Raw genomic sequence first — 18,593 nt, 5'->3', positions numbered from 1 at the left:
TTTCTGTCACAGCAAGCATGTAAGCAGCATGGATATTTAACAGTTTTGTGTGTTTGTTTTGCATTTGGAACTTGTCCACTTGGCAACTCTTGCATGTATGTCCACTTTGGAAAGGGGTGCACTATTGTGATCCTTCCTAAGGCCCCCCCACCCCCCCCCCCCCCTCCCTCTATGTGTTTGTTCTTGTTCTTGAGTTTCTTTGCCTGATTGAGGGTACATTCCTTTACTAAATGCTGGCCTGTAAAGCCCTTTGTAACTGTGATAAGAGCTACATGAATAAATGTTAGTTGCTTGTGAGGCCCTTTCAGTACAGATTAAATATAACATACTGCCTTCATCCCGCTAACCAAGATAAAACAGTATCAAGGGATCCATACATCTGTCGGAGACTTTCTTTCTTACTTACTGTTGACAGCACCTCGGCCAATCCCCTTTTCTTCTCTCTCTCTCACTCTCATTCTTTCATTCACAGGAGAATACCCAGGGCCTAAACAAGAGCAACAGCTGTGTGATCTCTAGCTTAAACAGGGAATGCATGCATGCATGCACACACACACACACACACACACACACACACACAGTGTGTGTGTAGCACACGCACGTTCACGCCATAGGTACACACACGATGGACTCCATTTTCGTCCCCGCTAAACCCCTTATCCCTAAACTTCTTTACCTTTTTTTACTATTTTGCTAAACATTTTTGAATTGTTAAAATGGCTAGTCTACAAGCTCACAACGTGTCAATGTAGATTGGCTAGTTGAACTATTCAAAAATGTTTTTCAAAATAGTAAAAAGAGGCAAAGAAGTTTAGGGACAAGTGGTTTAGAGGTGACGAAAATGGAGCCCTATGTGCCTATAAAGCCTATATGCCTATAAGCCACGTAAGTGTTGAGGAAGAAAATATTTACAGCAAACAAGGAAAAAAAACTTTGTTTGGTATCTTGTAGATGGCAGAAGACCTCTCTTCATCTTGTTCGTTCATGCAGAAAACGTTTCCTTCCAAAACAGTCCAGCTTTGTTCATTGACCTTATCCCGTGCCTGTGAATACAGTAGTGACTTTTGCCTTGTTATGCTTTCCCTGTAGACTCTACAGGGATAACATAACAAGTGTAGAGGGAGTGGTGAAATATGGGGTGTGTATGTGAAGCCCCTCCTTCATACTCTCCCTTCCTCTCTCCCTTCCCCTCTCTCTCTCCGTCTCTCTCTCTCTCTCTCTCTCTGCCAGGGTACAACACACCACTCTTGGCCTAGCAGGCCGATCAATGAGGAGCATACAGCCTTCAGCCCCTTCACACTCTCTCACTCCTTCCCTTCATTGAGTACTCTCCCTTCTTCTTCTTCTTCTTCTTCCTCCTCCTATAGACCCTTACCTAGCAGCTGACCTACCCCCCAAACTATTTACGGTAAGAGGAATTACCTCTCTTTCTCAGTGTGTGTCTTTCATTCTTTCTTACAAAGGAAAATATACTAAGGTTATGAATGAGTTAATACCAGTTTGGTCAGTTTAGTTTGGAACAACTGAGCAACCTTCACCTGTATTTGTCCATCTCAGTTGGCTGCTCCTAAATGTATTAACAAATTAAACAAAATAAGTAATTTTCAATTGTAGCTTTGTGCATATAATGTGCTTGTGTCATGGCAATAGATATTATGCATCATGTCTTTTACTTTATGGTCCAGAAGCAGTGTAACTTCAGAGAGCATTTCTGGTTGAGTACTTGAGTGCCGTCTGTTCATATCACAACATGTGATGAGGACATCACATTTGGGCAAGTGGCTATGGCCGAATTTAGCCCAAGGAGTGTTTTTTATTTCCGTGCAAAACTCAACTCAAAATTCAACCCCTGAATTTACCATGATCCAAATTTTATATAATACTCTATTTTTAATATATTTGGATGACCCTAAGGATAATAAAACCTTGAACAATTACTATTGCAATTTCTTTTTGGTCAAATCTTAGATTGACTGGCCTATTTAGACAGCGTAGCCATTATTAGTCAGATTAGTTCACTGCATACGTAGCTCCTTATAACATTTTATTTTAAAGCCAGTGTTGTGCCAGAAATAATGATGCACAGCACTTGACACACTACACAAGCGCCCTTACCATCTTAAGCAACCCAGAGCTAGCAAGAAACATGCATTCTATATGCATTAATGTTAAGCATTAAGCTACGTACCTCCTGGCTGGCAAGTTAAAGGACCAGTTAAACTCAAGATGTAATAGCTTAATTGCATGCTTTTAGAGGACTCATGTTTCTTGGGTATTTGCTCTGAACCCTATATTGATCTGTTTGGACGGATCAAGAGATGCACTGTCCATTCTCAGCAAATGATTAGCATAATTGTAATCGCAGTGCTAATTGCAAACACAATTAAGTATAATTTTGTGGTAAAATACATTTCTTCTATGTTTTGCTCTGTTCATAATCAGAATTTTAAGACTGATTCAGATATGCACCATAACTTACCATTAGCATTGCCCATATATTCTCTGTACTGTATATTATACTGTACATGATTTAGCTATTTGTATGGCTAATTGGTTTTCACTAATTAAGCTATTGCATCCCTATAATTATTGTCTCCACCAGGCCAGATGGCTGAAGGGCCAAGACTGGAAACTAGTGTTGTTTGTCTAGTATCCGCCCACTTGAACCGTCCACCTGAAAACTTCATAATAATAAATAATTGTCCTGGATAGTAAAATAATACATACATTATAATTATAATAACAGCAATGGGCAAACAAACCTAAACATGATTTTTGAACAATATCTTATACCAACAATATAGAGGCGTTTTGAAATGTTTACAAACTACATCATAACCTTGTTATAAGTGGCGGGTTCAGTTGACCAAGCCTGCATCTGTGAAAGACATCAGACAGAGAATTCACACGCCTCATTGATCCCTGTCTAATAGCTCTTGACCCTTTAGCATCAATAAAGTTACCACTGGCATTGCTTTGACAGCAACAATCTGTCATTACAAAAACAGCAAAGCCTTATTTATATTGTGTATTGTATATTGCTCTTAAGTGAGTTCAGGTGAGGTGACATACGTAGTGTCATATACAATGGCTAGATCAATATTTGGAAGCTGTTTACTTTTCTTGCGCTTATTTGAAGAATGACCGAGCAAGACAGAAAGGTCCTTGTTACCACACCAATTTACAGAACTAAATCACACACAACATATTCTATAAGCTGAATCAGCCTCTTGCGCATGAATAGCAACTGGTTAGGAATCTCATAATAACACTTTTGACTTGGCAGAGACCAAAAACAGTGATGTAATTGCTATATTTACCTGCTCTACACTGGTGCAAGGTTGTAATCATACTCTGTTGCAACCATTTATGTCGTCATTGTCAAAAAAACTGTATTTTCTAGTGATGTATCTATCATATGATGTTAAGCAAACGCTGCAGACAATTTGTACAGACACAGATAGAAATTACAAAACTATTACATAATATGACATGACTAAACTTGCAATCATGCTGGGGTGCCTCCTGGAACAGCAGTAGTTTAAAGGAAACGCCACCATGTGATAAACTATGTCATGTGCAGATTGATACACCTGGAAATAACAGGTTGGGAGGGTGTACAACATTGTTTTTCTACAATTAGGGAATTAACCACATGAACCTAAGCCTCCCTATTCTGGGCAGGTCATAATAGGTAAACATCTGATAAAAAATCACACCCGTGTGAACTGGCTCGACATAGCTGCGGGGGTAAAACCCTCACCAGGCGCACCTCTTCCACTACAGTGAACGGCAGAGTGACTGATTGACTGATTGACTGTTTGAGTTTGCCTCAAACTTTACTCCTTTACCTGCTTTTTTACTAACACTAACATTACAAAGATGCCCAGAACATCGAGATGAACCTGTGTAGTTTATGGCTGCTCCAACAGTAGTGGCAACATATAAAATAAAATAAAACGGAATGTCTAATATCCACCGCGGTGGCGGAGACCAGAGCCATTGAGTAATGGTTGAGACGAAGCAGTGAAAGATACATAACGCCAGTCTTACCCAATACCAAATATTTCTGTTTTATTAACACAAGGCTGCTGTACTTTATACCTCATACTTTAAATGCTTAGTATGAGGTATAAAATACAGCAGCCTTGTGTTCATAAAACAGAAAGATTGGGTATTGGGTAAGACTGAAATTATGTATCTTTCAGGACCTTTCACTGCTTTGTCTCAACCATTACTCAATGGCTCTGGTCTCAGCCACCACGGTGGATATTTTGACATTCCGTATTTATTTATTTTTTATGTTGCCACTACTGTTGGAGCAGCCATAAACTACACAGGTTCATCTCGATGTTCTGGGCATCTTTGTAATGTTAGTGTTAGTAAAAAGCAGGTAAGAGAGTAAAGTTTGAGGCAAACTAACATCAGTCACTCTGCCGTTCACTGTAGTGGAAGAGATGCGCCTGGTGAGGGTTTTACCCCCACAGCTACGTCGAGTCCGCCTACAGGAAATACGTAGGCTGCGACCATGAAACCGCTACGGAATCGGTCTATAGCATACAATGCGTTACGGGTTTGTAGCAAGGAGGGGAAAAATGAGGGTTCCCAGTATAAAACCCCTTGCTTGCTTTTTAAGCTTTTTCAGTTACAAATACATAATCATTGTAACGCAGGGTTCACATGCCCTTAATTGTCTCTTTTGTTTTGTTTTATTTTAATGAGAAACTTTATGAGACAGTTTTCCTCAAATGTTCATCATCACCTGCAACCAAAGCTTTTAGCATGATGTCTCACAGATGGTTGGCCCCCTTCACACAAAAACATCAATAAAGGCATGACTTGTTAAAAACGGAGCTGACTGAGTGTCAGTGAAGGTTGCCAGCTGTATTACCGTATGTAACTGTGTAAGGAATTGTGCTCTTGCACCATTGACTGTATATGACAGTACATTATTGCATTTTTGCCCTAGGCTATTGCCAGAGACACATTTTATAGAAAGCAACCCTTGTCTTCTAGTTATATCAGTAAGTACAAGGACAAATTAAGCAATTTGTGGGACAAGATTGGACTATAAAGACCTTCTGAAGGCACCATTTGAGATCTGAAGATGATGGGGACGTTTAGCATAATAACGTAGCCACCGCCATGCTTCTAGCATCTAACCTAGGATCTAAGGGCTTTCAAAACAGAAAGATTTGAGCAGGAAGTGAGGTAACTGAAGATCAACATTTAGGTCATGTTAGCAATTGAAACCAGATGTTGATCACGTCACATGTTTTATGTGGTATAGCTAAAATAAATGTAGAAACATTTATCACTCCTGGCTACATACTTTGGAAGCAAATCTTAGCCAATCAGGATGGACTATGAAAAATCCGACAAACCCGTTTGGTGTAATGGCTATAGAGATGTGTATCGATTTGCCATTGTTTGGACAAAATCTATAGGAGTAAGTAATATCAAAAGATGTGTTTTGCAAAGATCTGCCTCCTGGTGGCGCTATATGGCTATATATGGGTGGCGCCCATGTGAAAGATGTGGGGCAGAGGTTCTGCTCTGGCATCCAGGGAGACAAAAAGCCCACCAGCTATCTTTCCCTAAAGAAAGTTATGTTGTGATTGAGTTATGTTGGGAATAGGATACTGTACATAATGTGTATTAAACATAGTTTAGTATCTATCCAGATACAGTAGTGGAATGCACTTTCAATTTAGATACCACTTAAACCATATATACTCCGTTGACAATGATCCCCAGAGGTTTATGCTTGGTTCTTTTTGAGAACCGGAAATATCAATTATTGCCTTATGGCCAATAGTTAAAGACCCCTAAAAACAATAGGTACAAGTTCTCATTCATTCCTACTTCCATTCATGCCTTCAACAAGGGGAGCAGGAGGAGGTAGCTGCTGTTTAGTTTCAGGGGTGGGTGGTGAGGATGGTTGTTGTTGCACTTTTACAGTACATGTCTGTATATTGTGGTGTTTTTATAGTTTTTTTTTTAATTATCTGCTGTAAAATTAAGTATCCAGTTTGGGACATACTAATAAACTTGACCTTGAGCTTAACCTTTTGCCTTCTATGCAGTATGCACAGAATCTCTTTGATGAAAATATCTACAAACTTACAACCTGTCCGTTTTGAGATGTTTTCCTTTTATGATATGCTGAAAATAGGGTTCAAGTGGTTAAAGTAAATGAAACAACTTAACTGTAGAATTTACAGAAACTGCTGAAGAAATATCATTCTATGACTTGTATGTGACATGCATTTAGACTTAAACAAATCTGATTTCAGTCTAATGTGACACTAATCTGATTCAGGCTAGATTTGGCTGCCAGTAGTACAGACAAGAAGTTGTTGTGTATACAATACTGATTAATTAATCTTACACATGGTGTTACAATCTGATTGTGCATGCCACACACCAGCCTGTCCCATTTCCAAATTGGCAATGTTCTGATAATTTGCGTAATTCAACACAACATTCAGAAATGCTTTCACCTTTGCTCTGATTTAGTTTGATAAATTTAAATATTTCAGCTATGACCAGTGGTTTGGGGTTCAAAATCTTCAAATGCTGTTTCAAAGTCAATACAATTTCCGCAAAGGTTTTGTCAGCTGGCTTTTCAGGGGTTAACAAGCTCCGTAGCAGCCATATGTCTTGGCTCCCATTACACTGAGTAACACACTTGCTGTCTTGGCAGCAGCAATGTCGTTAGCAGTACAATATAACTCCACTCTTTCAATATAAGTTGCCCAGTCTTCAGCACCACTGTCAAATTCTGTCATATTATATATAGTTCCAATCATCGCCATCTTTTTTGTAAATCACTCACGTGTCCTCGGTTTGTTTTGTTTATGTCCAAGCAGGCTGTGCAATCTGCACACACACCCTTTTCTCTGTGTCCACTTTAATCTTCACTCATATAGTCACTCGTTTTCCTTCCTCCAAATTCCAAAGCTGGCATTGCAAACGTTCATCAACAATTAACACACTGCAGGTTCTTAATTCTCGTCGCCAATTTGTTGTGTATGTGGCCTATGAACACAATTAATAAAGAAATAAAACACTGGAGAAGGGAGCTCAGGTTTTTATAGTACTTTACTGGTCAAAGTCAGAACTGACACACATCAATCAAGGGTATACAATGCAGCTGCGCAGGACCAGGGGGGCAGTCAGACATATTTTGTGAAGCCACTATCGACATTTCGCGTATGTTCTGAGGGGCGTGACTACCGTTACAGTCTATGACTATATATGATCGGGATTCCCCACCCATGACCAATGACCATGTTTATTAAGGTAATACAGTCTAGGTGAAGTTGGCCCCAAATACATGGACCTCTATGGAGATATGGGGGTTTTTTGGGCCCCGACAGCGCCACAACAGGCCATTATATGAACCTAGCACAAGGCAGAGTGGTCTGCTACATAAAGTAGTCACTGGAGAAGCAATACACTACAGGATTGCAACAAAAGGGAGACACAGGCACAGTTAAGTGTATACAAATATATTTATTTAAAGGTTAACTAAATCAACCATAAATATAACATGTCAGTAAATATGAATGACCATCAGTGTGTATAAGCATGTGCGAAGTACGAATGTTGTAAACTGTAAACCAAGGCAGAGTAACAAACAAACCAGTAGAGAGGAGAACAACTGAGGAATTAATTAAGGCAGATTGACACAGGCACACCAGCATGGGACACACCAGACACAGGTGTGGTCCAATCTCACTGACGATCCAAGTCCAACTCCACCCTGCCAATCAGCCCTAGCAGCAGCCATGTTAGGCAGGGTAGGAGAGGATCATCACAATGGGTACAGACAGAAATCAGTATGTGTGCAGTGGTGAATTTCCATGATACATTTGATACATAGTAATTGAATACATTTTTCTAAGATGTTTGTCCATTTTCTCGTCTCTGCAGCGGGTAATTTTCAAAAGAAAAGGAAATGGCGTCCACGTGTCGAACAACAGTGGTTGTACTTCTGCTTCTGGCCAGTATTGCTGCCATCATTACTATTGCTGTCATACAGGACAAATGGAAAACATACGAGTATGAGGTGAACACACACACATCATGCACTCACAATCTCATCTACACATTCTACAGGCATGCACATGCACACATTTTTGTTCCGTATTTGTTCCTATAACCACATTTCACTTGGCATGTCTATTTTTGGCATGTCATTATAAGCAAAATGTTAAACATTAGCATTTTCGCTGTTTGTATAACAAAGGGTAAAGGTCTTAGGCTACTATTGTTGGAGATAGCCTCTTGATGACAACAAACAAATAGTGCAGTGAGACAATTTAGAAAACCCTCATGGAGTTTAAGAACGGACAAAAGTATTAAGGTTGAACGTGTATTTAATCAAATTGCATAAAGATAAAATATTACAGATTGAATAATAGAATGAGTTACAGAGATCTCTGGGCGTCCAAAATGCTCTCCCTCTCAGCAATACAAAATCACTGAGTGGCAGTTCATGAAGTCTGGCGCCCTCGTTCTATCTGGTAACGTGTCATTAGTCAGAAGGTTCATTGTTCCGAAATTACTATCCCTATCTCTAACCCTAACCTAAACCTAACCGCAAGCACGGGAGCAAACCTAAACCTAACCGCAAGCACGGGAGCAGTGCATGTTCGGACTAACGGGACTTTGGATCTATGGGCAACCGACAAATCCTTCTTGCTATAACTCTAAACAGGTTTGAACATGTGCACAGACAAAATTCACACTGACACCGATGCGGCGATGCACACACACACGCACGCACGCACGCACGCACACAGGCCTTGAGCCCTTTATACCTTTCATTACATGTAAATGATGGCATGATGATTTGTCATTGTAATAATTTCATGAGCTATTTGTTTATAATAACTATTAAACTGCACCACGAAACAAGACAACGCATGTTGCTTAATACGCATAAAACACATGCAGTCCCTGCAGGCAGACTGTCGCGCACGTTTTCGGCTGCGCACAGTGTTTAGACAGCTGGTGGATGGAAAAGAAGCTCCACTTGACTCCACCTGAAGCTCCACCTCCGCCCGACTGACGCGGAGGAGAGCGCGTCCGGGAAGCTGTCCGTCGCATCAGTCGGGCACGGAGGTGGAGCTTCTTTTCCATCCACCAGCTGTCTAAAAACTGTGCGCAGCTGAAAACGTGCGCGACCACGCGCAACAGTGTGCCTCCGCTGATTCAATTAAACAAATGCATGCACATGCGTTCATACATACATGTGTGTGTTCCTACACACACACACACACACACACACACTTCCTGTCTGGTAATATGAAGCCATGCATTAACCAGATGTCCATTGTCCATGACAGGGGTCAAGGCCTTGCTGCGAAGAGCAATCAACTTGCCTTGCACTGATGTACCCTGCGTGGTTGAACTGCGACCTTGCAGCAGCCCACCCTGCATGTTTCATCTTACCTTCTTGGCAGCTCTACATAGGAGCAATTACAAGATCCTGACAGATCTTTGATGGTTCTTACTAATCACAGTAAGGGGCAGTGGTGGACAAAGTACTCAACCTCAGTACTTCAAAGTATAGATACTCAGACTCCGTCAAATATATAACTCCACTACAAGTGAAAGTTGCTCTGTCAAATTTGAACTTGAGTACTTTATGCTTGTAAAAATACGTATTCAAAAGTACAAATCTCAGTAGTATATATTCTTTTTCGTATCGATGCGGTGCAGTATTGAAATTTTACAGAAATCTTAAATATCAATACTAGAAAAGCAGTTCCTGCAGAAACTGCGTTGGCTCGCTGAAAACCCGCAATGTATATACAGTAATGTACAGTTTAAAATGAACTTGAGAATTTGGGCTTTAAGGCTCTTTTATATGTACTCTGTTCACAGTATTGACAAAAACAACTCATTTTCAAATGTGTTCTTCGACAAACCCAAGGAAAAACAAAGAAAAAATACTCACTTGAAGTGCACTTCCCTTCCATTTTGCCACACAGCAAAAACTCCACTATTGAGGATCTCATGCTTGACTTGAGCCCATTTTAAAGCCACAACATCCGGCCTGTTTCAAGTTCCCATCATTGCATGCATGCATAAAAAAACCACTACCTTAAGGCGAGACAGGCCACATCTTCCATTGGCACAAGGTGGACAGTGCTGTGTGTGTTCATCATGTCTCTGCCAACTTCACCTTTCCTTTGTCTGTTACTCTGTTTGATCTCTCCAGTATGGCATTGTGATTGACTCCGGGTCGTCCCGTTCCAGCGTCTACCTGTACCACTGGCCTGGAAACAAGCAGAATGACACAGGAGTGGTGGAGGAAAAGTTGAATTGTAGAGTTGAGGGTGAGTTATTATAAAAGGGGAAGAGAGCATACATTGTTGCCGGAGTAAGTATGCTGAGCTCAGCTGAAGTCATTACTATAGGTAATGTTTAAAGTATTCCTTTCAAAACAAAGAGTTGACAAAATAATTTATATATATATATATATATATATTATTATAATTGGATTTCAGGTTGGCATTCTTTCTGCAGGTGAAGGCATCTCGGAGATGAAAGTTGACCCAGAAAAAGACGCCAAATCATGGATAGCCTTCCAGAAGTGCATGGATGAAGTCACCAAAGCTATCCCTGCCGAGAAACACCAAAATACATCCCTATTCCTCGGGGCTACTGCCGGCATGAGACTGCTAGAGTAGGAACGAATCTGACTGCCTGTTTTTTCACAATACTGTATTGATTACTGAGGGGAAATGTTTTTGTCTTCTTATTATTATTACTATTATTTATTTGTCTTTTCATTTTTTTGCTGTCCACCCTGACCTTTTCTGTCTGCCCCAGAGAAGAAAATAGGAATAGGTCGGATGAGATCATCGCGAGCCTTGGAACATACCTCACATCTCTTCCCTTCAACTTCATGGGTGCCCAAATCATCACTGGACAGGAGGAAGGGCTGTACGGGTGGATCACTGTCAACTACCTCATGGGAAACTTCTTGGAGGTAAGAAAGAGATGAGTTGGATTTTCATAGACAATAAAGTAAATGCAGACAAGGCAGCTTCATACCTTGTGTTCACAACTTTACTTCCTCTTTCTTTCTTCTTCATCATGACATCAATACAATACACCGTTACTCAATAGGGCCCCCTAGTCTACCTCAGTGCAGTGTTCTTTCAGACCATACACAGTATATCAAAAAAGGTCTTCAGCCTTATGTACCAATGTGTAGTATTTGTAACCGTAATAATAGTACTATGTTTTTATTTAAGAAGCACTTTCCCAGTAACTGATTTCACCACTACCAGGCACCATGAACAGATTTTCTTGCCTAACATTTGCAGAAGCATACGTGGAATGCCTATATCCATCCTAGCGGAGCAAAGACAGTAGGCTCCATGGACCTAGGTGGAGCGTCCACTCAGATAGCCTTTGCCGTGCAAGACGACGCACAAGGAGAGGACTATCTTCTGGTTCATTTGTATGGCTACCCCTACAACGTCTACACACACAGCTTCCTCTGTTACGGCAAGAACGAGGCTGAGAAGAAGGTTATGGATAAAGTAGTGAAGGTACAGTATGGAGCAAGTGTGTTCTGATGATGCCCTTCTTACATCCGACACAACACACACACACACACACACACTCAACTTGCCTCTCTTGTGCTTTTCAAACACATACCGGACCCCAGGTTGGGAAGCAGTGCTGGAGTAGCCTGGCTTTTTGCCAACGGCTTATTCGGTCTGGCTTATTAGCCAGGCTAGTGCTGGAGATGTTTTCCTCATCTTGGTTTGTGCGTGCATGCGCGCGCATGCGTGTGTATGAGCGCACTAAACTCCATTAACGCCAATTTGTGAACATCGCTGTCCCTGAACTGCTAACAGGCAAAGTGAGACCATTCTAGGATGCATTATGGCATTAACAGTATTGATTAGTCTGTCAGTGACGCCTGAGGGAAAATGCATTATTTCTTCATGGCTCTTAAAGCTAAAATCAGTACGTTTTATGTCCATTATGCTGTTTTAATTGCAACGACATGATGACATCTGATTTACAATAAAGATGAAAGCACATCTATTGTACAATCCAGTGTGCCGTCTGCTCCTAATAAAAACGTATGCTTAACTTAAAGGTACTATGCCTGGTCTCTTCCTTACATTGTGGCGGTGGCTCAGGGGTAGAGTGGCTGGATGGTAACCGTAAGGTTGCTAGTTCGAACCCGGGCTCCCTCAGAGTTAGTGTCGAAGTGTCCTTGAGCAAGACACTGAACCCCTAATTGCTCCTGATTGCTTGGTGGATGCATGGTTTCCGCCGCCATGTATGAATGTGTGTGTGAATGGGTGAATTGATGCACGGATGCACAATCTATGTAAAGCGCCTTGGATAAAGGCGTTATATAAATGCACAATTTACCTCTTTTTTTAACCATTTTACATTTTGACTAATTGGATTATTCATTCTAAATACTTAAAACAAATTAAATTAATTTAATCCCGCAATGGGGATGTCTGGGCATAGTCTCCCTGGTGCCACGCACATGATGTATTGGGTGGTTGCTATTGACGGTAGAATTATTATATTCTAATGTATGTAACTGAATTATGAATGGCAAAAAAGCCTGATGTCCTCAGCGACCTGCTGAGGACTGTAGCTTTGTTTAAACAATCCTGAAATTGTTTTTGCTTATGTATATTTTGAGATGTAATTGCTATACTCACATGGTTGATTGATAACAGACTTTATTACAGTTCCAATCTGTGATCACCCACCGGATGTGAGGTGATTAGCGGTGATTATGTGCAACTGCACATAAAAGGAAATAACATTCATAACACTCTCCACACTGATGAAGGCTGGATAGCCGAACTGCAGTCTTGGTGTGTGCGACCCACTAACGTTAAAACTTTTGCTCAATTCTAGTTTTCGTAATGTTGTTAGTTTTAGTTATCCATAATAAACCTGTTTCTCTCCTGTCTTCACACCTCCAGCTCTCCTCTGACCCTTCCTACGTTGAAAACCCCTGTTACGCCGAAGGATTCAACATAACGGTCAAGGCCTCATCTATCTACGACTCAGAATGCACAACCAAACCAAAGGACTTCAACCCGGACCAGGACATTTTCATGGTTGGAATCCCAGACTCAGACAAGTGCAGGAAGATAGTCCAGTCCATATTTGACTTCACTGCCTGCTCTGGAGCCAACTGTTCCTTCAATGGAGTTCAGCAACCACCGGTCACTGGGGGCTTTATGGTAAGGCCTAATTTAGAGTAGAGGTGCAGCACAGAGCACACTGCTGCGTTTTTCGGATTTAGGTCCTTGCAGACTGCATTGTGCGTTTTTAGGAAAAACTAGAAAAAATGGCGCACCCGAAATTCTATCTGATATTCGGGTCAGAAAATGCAGCAGTCTGTAAAAATCTTTCATTGAACTAATCGATTTAATTGATTACATATAATTTCTAAATCTATAATTATCAAATAATATGAGTGAAAATAAAATGGCTGATCTACAAGCCAATGTGCTCACATGTGAGCTTATATTTTCACTATTTTTTGCATGACACCATTGTGCAACATAAGGTTGATCGATATATAGGTTTTCTTTAATATAAATTGTTATTTGATTAATTGAAAAAGTCAATGACAGAATAATCGCTAAGAAAATAATCAATAGTTGCTGTCATTAATTTAGAGTGAGGGGGAGAGAGCGGGAGAGAGAGCAAACGAGAGGGAGATAAGTAGAGAGAGGGGAAAGGGAGCCTATTTCACCCAGGCAATAACATCCTGGTACAGAAACCTTAACGTCAGCACAATAAGCCAAATAAAAGAAGCTCAATCTAAAGGACACCTAAGGATACAAGAAGCATATTCAATCGGGGTACCTGTTATTAGTGCAATGATGGAGCACTATCTTGTTAGCTGACTGGCCTTCTTCTTTGAAACGCCAGCGATTCTCAAGCCACTAATAGCAAGTTTATGGACAGACTGCCAGATATCACTGGCATCGACACACACACTCGCTCGCGCACACACGCACACTCAACATAGCAAAAATAGCCAATCTACAAGCTCACAACGTTGTAGTGCGATAATGGCATGCCCAAAAAAAACAATGTCAGCGCATGGTTAAAATATTGTACTCTCATTGTCTCTGTGAAAACACACTCTGCACTTGCTCACAGTGTACACATGCACAGCCACACACAGGCACATCAGGACCCTGGACAGCACCAATGCATTATGTGGCTTATTTACACTCTATTATAGCAAAAGGCCGATGCACACCTCAAAAGGCTGGTGACAGGTGTGTAGGGCAATAGAGCATATGGACAGGACAATATCCAATGTCTGTCCTGATGAAGGTCTAAGGCAAGCGACTGAAACGTCGACCTAATTAAGAGCAACATTGTTTTTGGCAAGTGTCTGACAGTGTGCAGGACCTCTTCTTGTCTTTCAAAACCCTTTTCATTATTTACACTCCAGACAGAGAAGGCAGACTGCACGTAACCTATTAGGCCAGTGAGAGAGATTTGAATATGAGTGGGAGGGACATGGACAATACACGTCCACACGTGTACATACAAATATTATGAGGAACAACAAAACAAAAATGCAACTTAAACTGGAGATATTTTCTTTAAAGACAGAAAATAAAGCATCTTCGTTAAATGGCTATAGAATACATTGGGCATTGTGCAGTATGTTTTAAATGATTATTATTGGCCATAATAATTAAGAATTTAAAAATGTTCTCCCTACAGGCATACGCTGGATACTTTTACGTTGCTAGGGCTCTGCTCAGCAGCATACCTGGTACCTCAGAACTTGACCACTTCATTGCAAGCACAAAGAAACTCTGCCACACACACTGGACAGTGGTAAGTTTGATTATGATTTCTCATCGTGGCCTCTCAGTTTGGCCTTCTGTCCCCCAAAACATGATCTGCCCTGACGCCAAAATGGCACTTAACCACTTAAACCCCTGCATCCGTGTTGATTTGTGGGGAAGGCTTTCACTGAAAATGGTACACACTGGCCCAGTTAATTTCATTGTTTTCTCCTGTCCATACAGTTTTTAAACACCAGACTTGTTGAGATTCTGAATTCTTATCGAATCATCCCCTCTCTTAACCCCCACCTTTATCATACAACAATAGCTGTGGGCGAGGCTTAAGTTCAGGTGGGTGGTGCTAAGGTGAAAACCAGGTATACTTAATGAACTGGTGGGTTTGGCCACATAAAAACATAATTTTTATACTTAATCTGTACACTTAAAAAAAAAAAGATCTTCCCCCTATATAATCAGAATACGTGATGATCATATTTTAGGCCGGGGGGAAAACTATCGCGGCACAAATTTGAACGCCAAAGGCCAAACGACCTTGCCCCTAAAATGACGAAATTCCAGGCCTGCCAGAACTTGAAGAAAGACCCGAGTAACTACTTTTAGTTCAGTTCACGCTGGTTCACTAGACAACAATTGAAGAAAACCTTTACTGTCTAATGTTTATTTTTCTACATGCATTGAATAATTTGCAAAATTACAAAACAAAGTGTGGAAGGATGAATTAATCTATGAGAGATTTCACAACTTTATAGTTAAATAGAGGAGAGCATTGTGTGTTGTACTATTACACATACTTCCATATTGACACCACAAAACCTCACTGATACTGTAGTGTAGGTAGAACTAGTCATGGTTATGAATGAATATTTGCTCAGTTAGTTCAGTTAGTTCAGACATTTTACAGTACATGGACATACAGTAGTAAGAATTCATAAAATGATCAATATTGTGTACATATGACGTTTGTTATTCTGTCTTTCAGCTGCAGGAACAAAAGAATTGGGTGTCTCCAAAACATCTCCAGACATATTGTTTCTCATCTCACTATATTTTGACCATACTAAAAGATGGTTACAAGTTTAATGAAGAGACCTGGAAAAACATTGACTTCGAAAAAGAGGTAGGTGAAGGACCACTGGGAAGAACACCATGCTTTCCTAATTGCTTCCCTTTCTTGCAAACACAAAAAAGCTGTAATTTTCTAAATATTGTTATTTTGGTAACTCTACCTCAATTATGCATTCTTGATGAATAATAGGACTAATTAATACATTCAAGGTACATAAAGCTTATAGGCCTGGGTCAGTTATGCATGTATTGTATATCCCCACCACCAGAAATACACAAATAGCAATGGAGACATGTTTATCCCCTTATGGACTGAATAAATTCTAATGATAAAAAAAAATCATTTGTGTTTCTGCCATCAATCAGATGCTATATTAAGTTGAGATACTCAATTTGAATTTAGCACAAACAATAGATATAAATGTAGGTGCCAACTTTGGCACAGTAGGCTATTGGGGTTATTACACTGTTATACTAATTACACTATTCACTATTACACTTATTATACTTATTACACTTATTACACTATTACACTTATTACACCATTATACTATTACATGTATTGCACTATTGCACTTGTACACTATTTCACTATTTCACTATTACAGACACAGTTACTACTATCTCTATTATTGTGATGCCATGTCCTAGTCCCTGATGGGTCAAATTTGTCCCAAACAGACAGTAGTCCTAGTGCCTGATAGGTCAAATTTGTCCCAAACAGACATTGCCAAATATCTCAGACAAAAGGTTCTCTGTGTTTCAGAGAGAGTAATGGATTAGTTTACATTGGTAACATTTGTAAAGAGTATTTGTGAGGTAAGAAAGTTCCAAATATACCATTGAGTGAATATTACAGTACATATTATGAAGATGTTTGACACATATAGCCTATTGTGTACATATACTATGTTAGTATGGCACACCACCTATTAACATCTTCATAATGTAATATCATTAAAGTGGTGTAAAATTGGTCATTATAAGTGAATACTACAGTACCTCACAAATATGTTTACTAAAGTTTGTTTGGGAAACAGTGCTCTAACTGTATGTGCATGAGTCAGCCCTAGATCATCCATTGGTGGTATAGCCCCAGAGGCTGACTGACATATTCCATCATCCATCTATGGTATATAAAAATGTCAAAGGGAGAATGAAAAGCTTCGGTTATGCCCCGGAGAGATGGAACTTCCTTCACAAGGGAACTCCTCAACAGAAGGAGATTCCTGCTTGGTGAGATTCACACCATCATATAGTAGCTCTTTTAAACTGTGACTCACCACTGCCACTGTTTCCAGAGACGGGTTAACCTTTGAGACTCAATCATTCAAAACAAAAGGGTTTCCCTTGATAGCTGGCAGCAACCCCTGATTTCCGAACTCCATCAACAAGTGAGTTACTGTGCACTCGTGTCATGGCTGTGGGGTGTCTGTTAATGACACAATTGGTAGCCACTGTACTGTGAAAGAGGCCAACATTGAGACTTTACAGGGATGCTAGATGGCTTTTCTGGTTCATATTTGGCCTCAGGGCTTCGGTTAGTAACTTCAACATGAAAGGCCTAGTACTTGACAGTTCTCTTAAAAGCAGAAAGCTGTGTAGAAGACGTTCAATATGTCACTACTACAGTATACACGCAACTGAGAAAGGCGTTGCTTTCATTACAATTTTGTGCACCACATCAAATCTATGGAGGCTCCTGTCTGTTTGAAAACTGCTGTCCCTAATCTATTTTGGCTTGGGATGTCATAAGACGAAAAATGACAACCTTCGAAATAGCAGATTTACCAGCTCACAATGTGTCACATTGTGACCCGTTTAAGAGCCTGTAGATCTGCTATTGCAGGGAACAAAAAATAAATGACAAACTAATTTAAACTAACCATGATTTTCTTTTCTCTTTTTATTAACAAATCTTAACAGTCATTAGTTTATATGTCACTCAACATGACATATAAACTAACCATGATGTTCTCTTCTGTGCAGGTGAGGAATACCAGTGTAGGGTGGAGTCTGGGTTATATGCTGAGTGCCTCCAATATGCTCCCATCAGAGGCCAAGGAGTTGTTCCCCATGTCCAACCCGCTCTATGCTGGACTCATCTTCCTTTTTTCAGCGCTAACCATCATTTCTGTCGTTTTACTCTTCATCAGCATTGTCCGCTACTGCTACTGACCACATTGGGGACAATTAGGCCTACTAATTGATTACTTTGACTGAGAGACAATCCCTATGTTCCCCACTGTCCTTAGGGTTGGGTCTAGGGTTAGGGTTCACACACACACACACAAACACACACACACACACACACACACACACACACACACACTCCTTTCCATAGACAATGCATTGAACCTATGCTGCTTTCTCAAAACGTGGTAGTGAATGTCCGCTAGAAGTCCATCAACGGTCACTCTTTCGCCCAAATCTAAAGCACAACAGATTGTCCACACGATGAGGCAGGATAACTAAACCACAGCCATTATGTACTGTCCCACAGGGATTATGTACTGTCCCATTATGTACTGTGTATTATGTACTGTCCCATTATGTACTGTGTATTATGTACTGTCCCATTATGTACTGTCCCACAGGGATTCTCAACCTTTTTTCACCTCATTTCATTTCAAGCACTTCCAGTTTGATATGCATCAGGCCACAGACCCCCAT

The 18,593-nt window shown here is 40.4% G+C and overlaps 1 protein-coding gene across 2 annotated transcripts; it reads left to right on the top strand.

Annotated features, from left to right (window-relative positions):
* Window positions 1-1,250: 1,250 nt before the first annotated feature.
* On the top strand, window positions 1,251-18,124 carry entpd3 (ectonucleoside triphosphate diphosphohydrolase 3). 2 transcript variants are annotated; one of them, XM_083761411.1, is made up of 10 exons: window positions 1,251-1,408; window positions 7,939-8,074; window positions 10,235-10,352; window positions 10,543-10,702; window positions 10,849-11,008; window positions 11,349-11,576; window positions 12,993-13,256; window positions 14,767-14,883; window positions 15,841-15,972; window positions 17,910-18,124. In XM_083761411.1, exons 2-10 carry the CDS (start codon window positions 7,964-7,966, stop codon window positions 18,096-18,098), a joined length of 1,479 nt encoding a protein of 492 aa, XP_083617537.1. In that variant the 5' UTR covers window positions 1,251-1,408; window positions 7,939-7,963; the 3' UTR covers window positions 18,099-18,124. The 2 variants fall into 2 exon arrangements, with proteins under 2 accessions (XP_083617537.1, XP_083617536.1); XM_083761410.1 differs by having other exon boundaries at window positions 15,835-15,972.
* Window positions 18,125-18,593: the final 469 nt, after the last annotated feature.

The sequence above is a fragment of the Protomyctophum parallelum genome, assembly GCF_964188405.1.
Source record: "Protomyctophum parallelum genome assembly, chromosome: 3".
In the NCBI taxonomy this organism is placed as follows: domain Eukaryota; kingdom Metazoa; phylum Chordata; class Actinopteri; order Myctophiformes; family Myctophidae; genus Protomyctophum; species Protomyctophum parallelum.
Note: the sequence above shows the minus strand (reverse complement) of the source record. Positions and strands in the feature narration are given on the sequence as shown.

What these genes read in the sequence shown, in the direction of transcription:
- entpd3 (XM_083761410.1), top strand. Translation starts at nt 7,964, where the DNA reads ATGGCGTCCACGTGTCGAACAACAGTGGTTGTACTTCTGCTTCTGGCC. An exon ending in GTTGAATTGTAGAGTTGAGG is followed by an intron (nt 10,353 to 10,542) that starts GTGAGTTATTAT and finishes TTCTTTCTGCAG; the next exon opens with GTGAAGGCATCTCGGAGATG. An exon ending in GCCGGCATGAGACTGCTAGA is followed by an intron (nt 10,703 to 10,848) that starts GTAGGAACGAAT and finishes TGTCTGCCCCAG; the next exon opens with AGAAGAAAATAGGAATAGGT.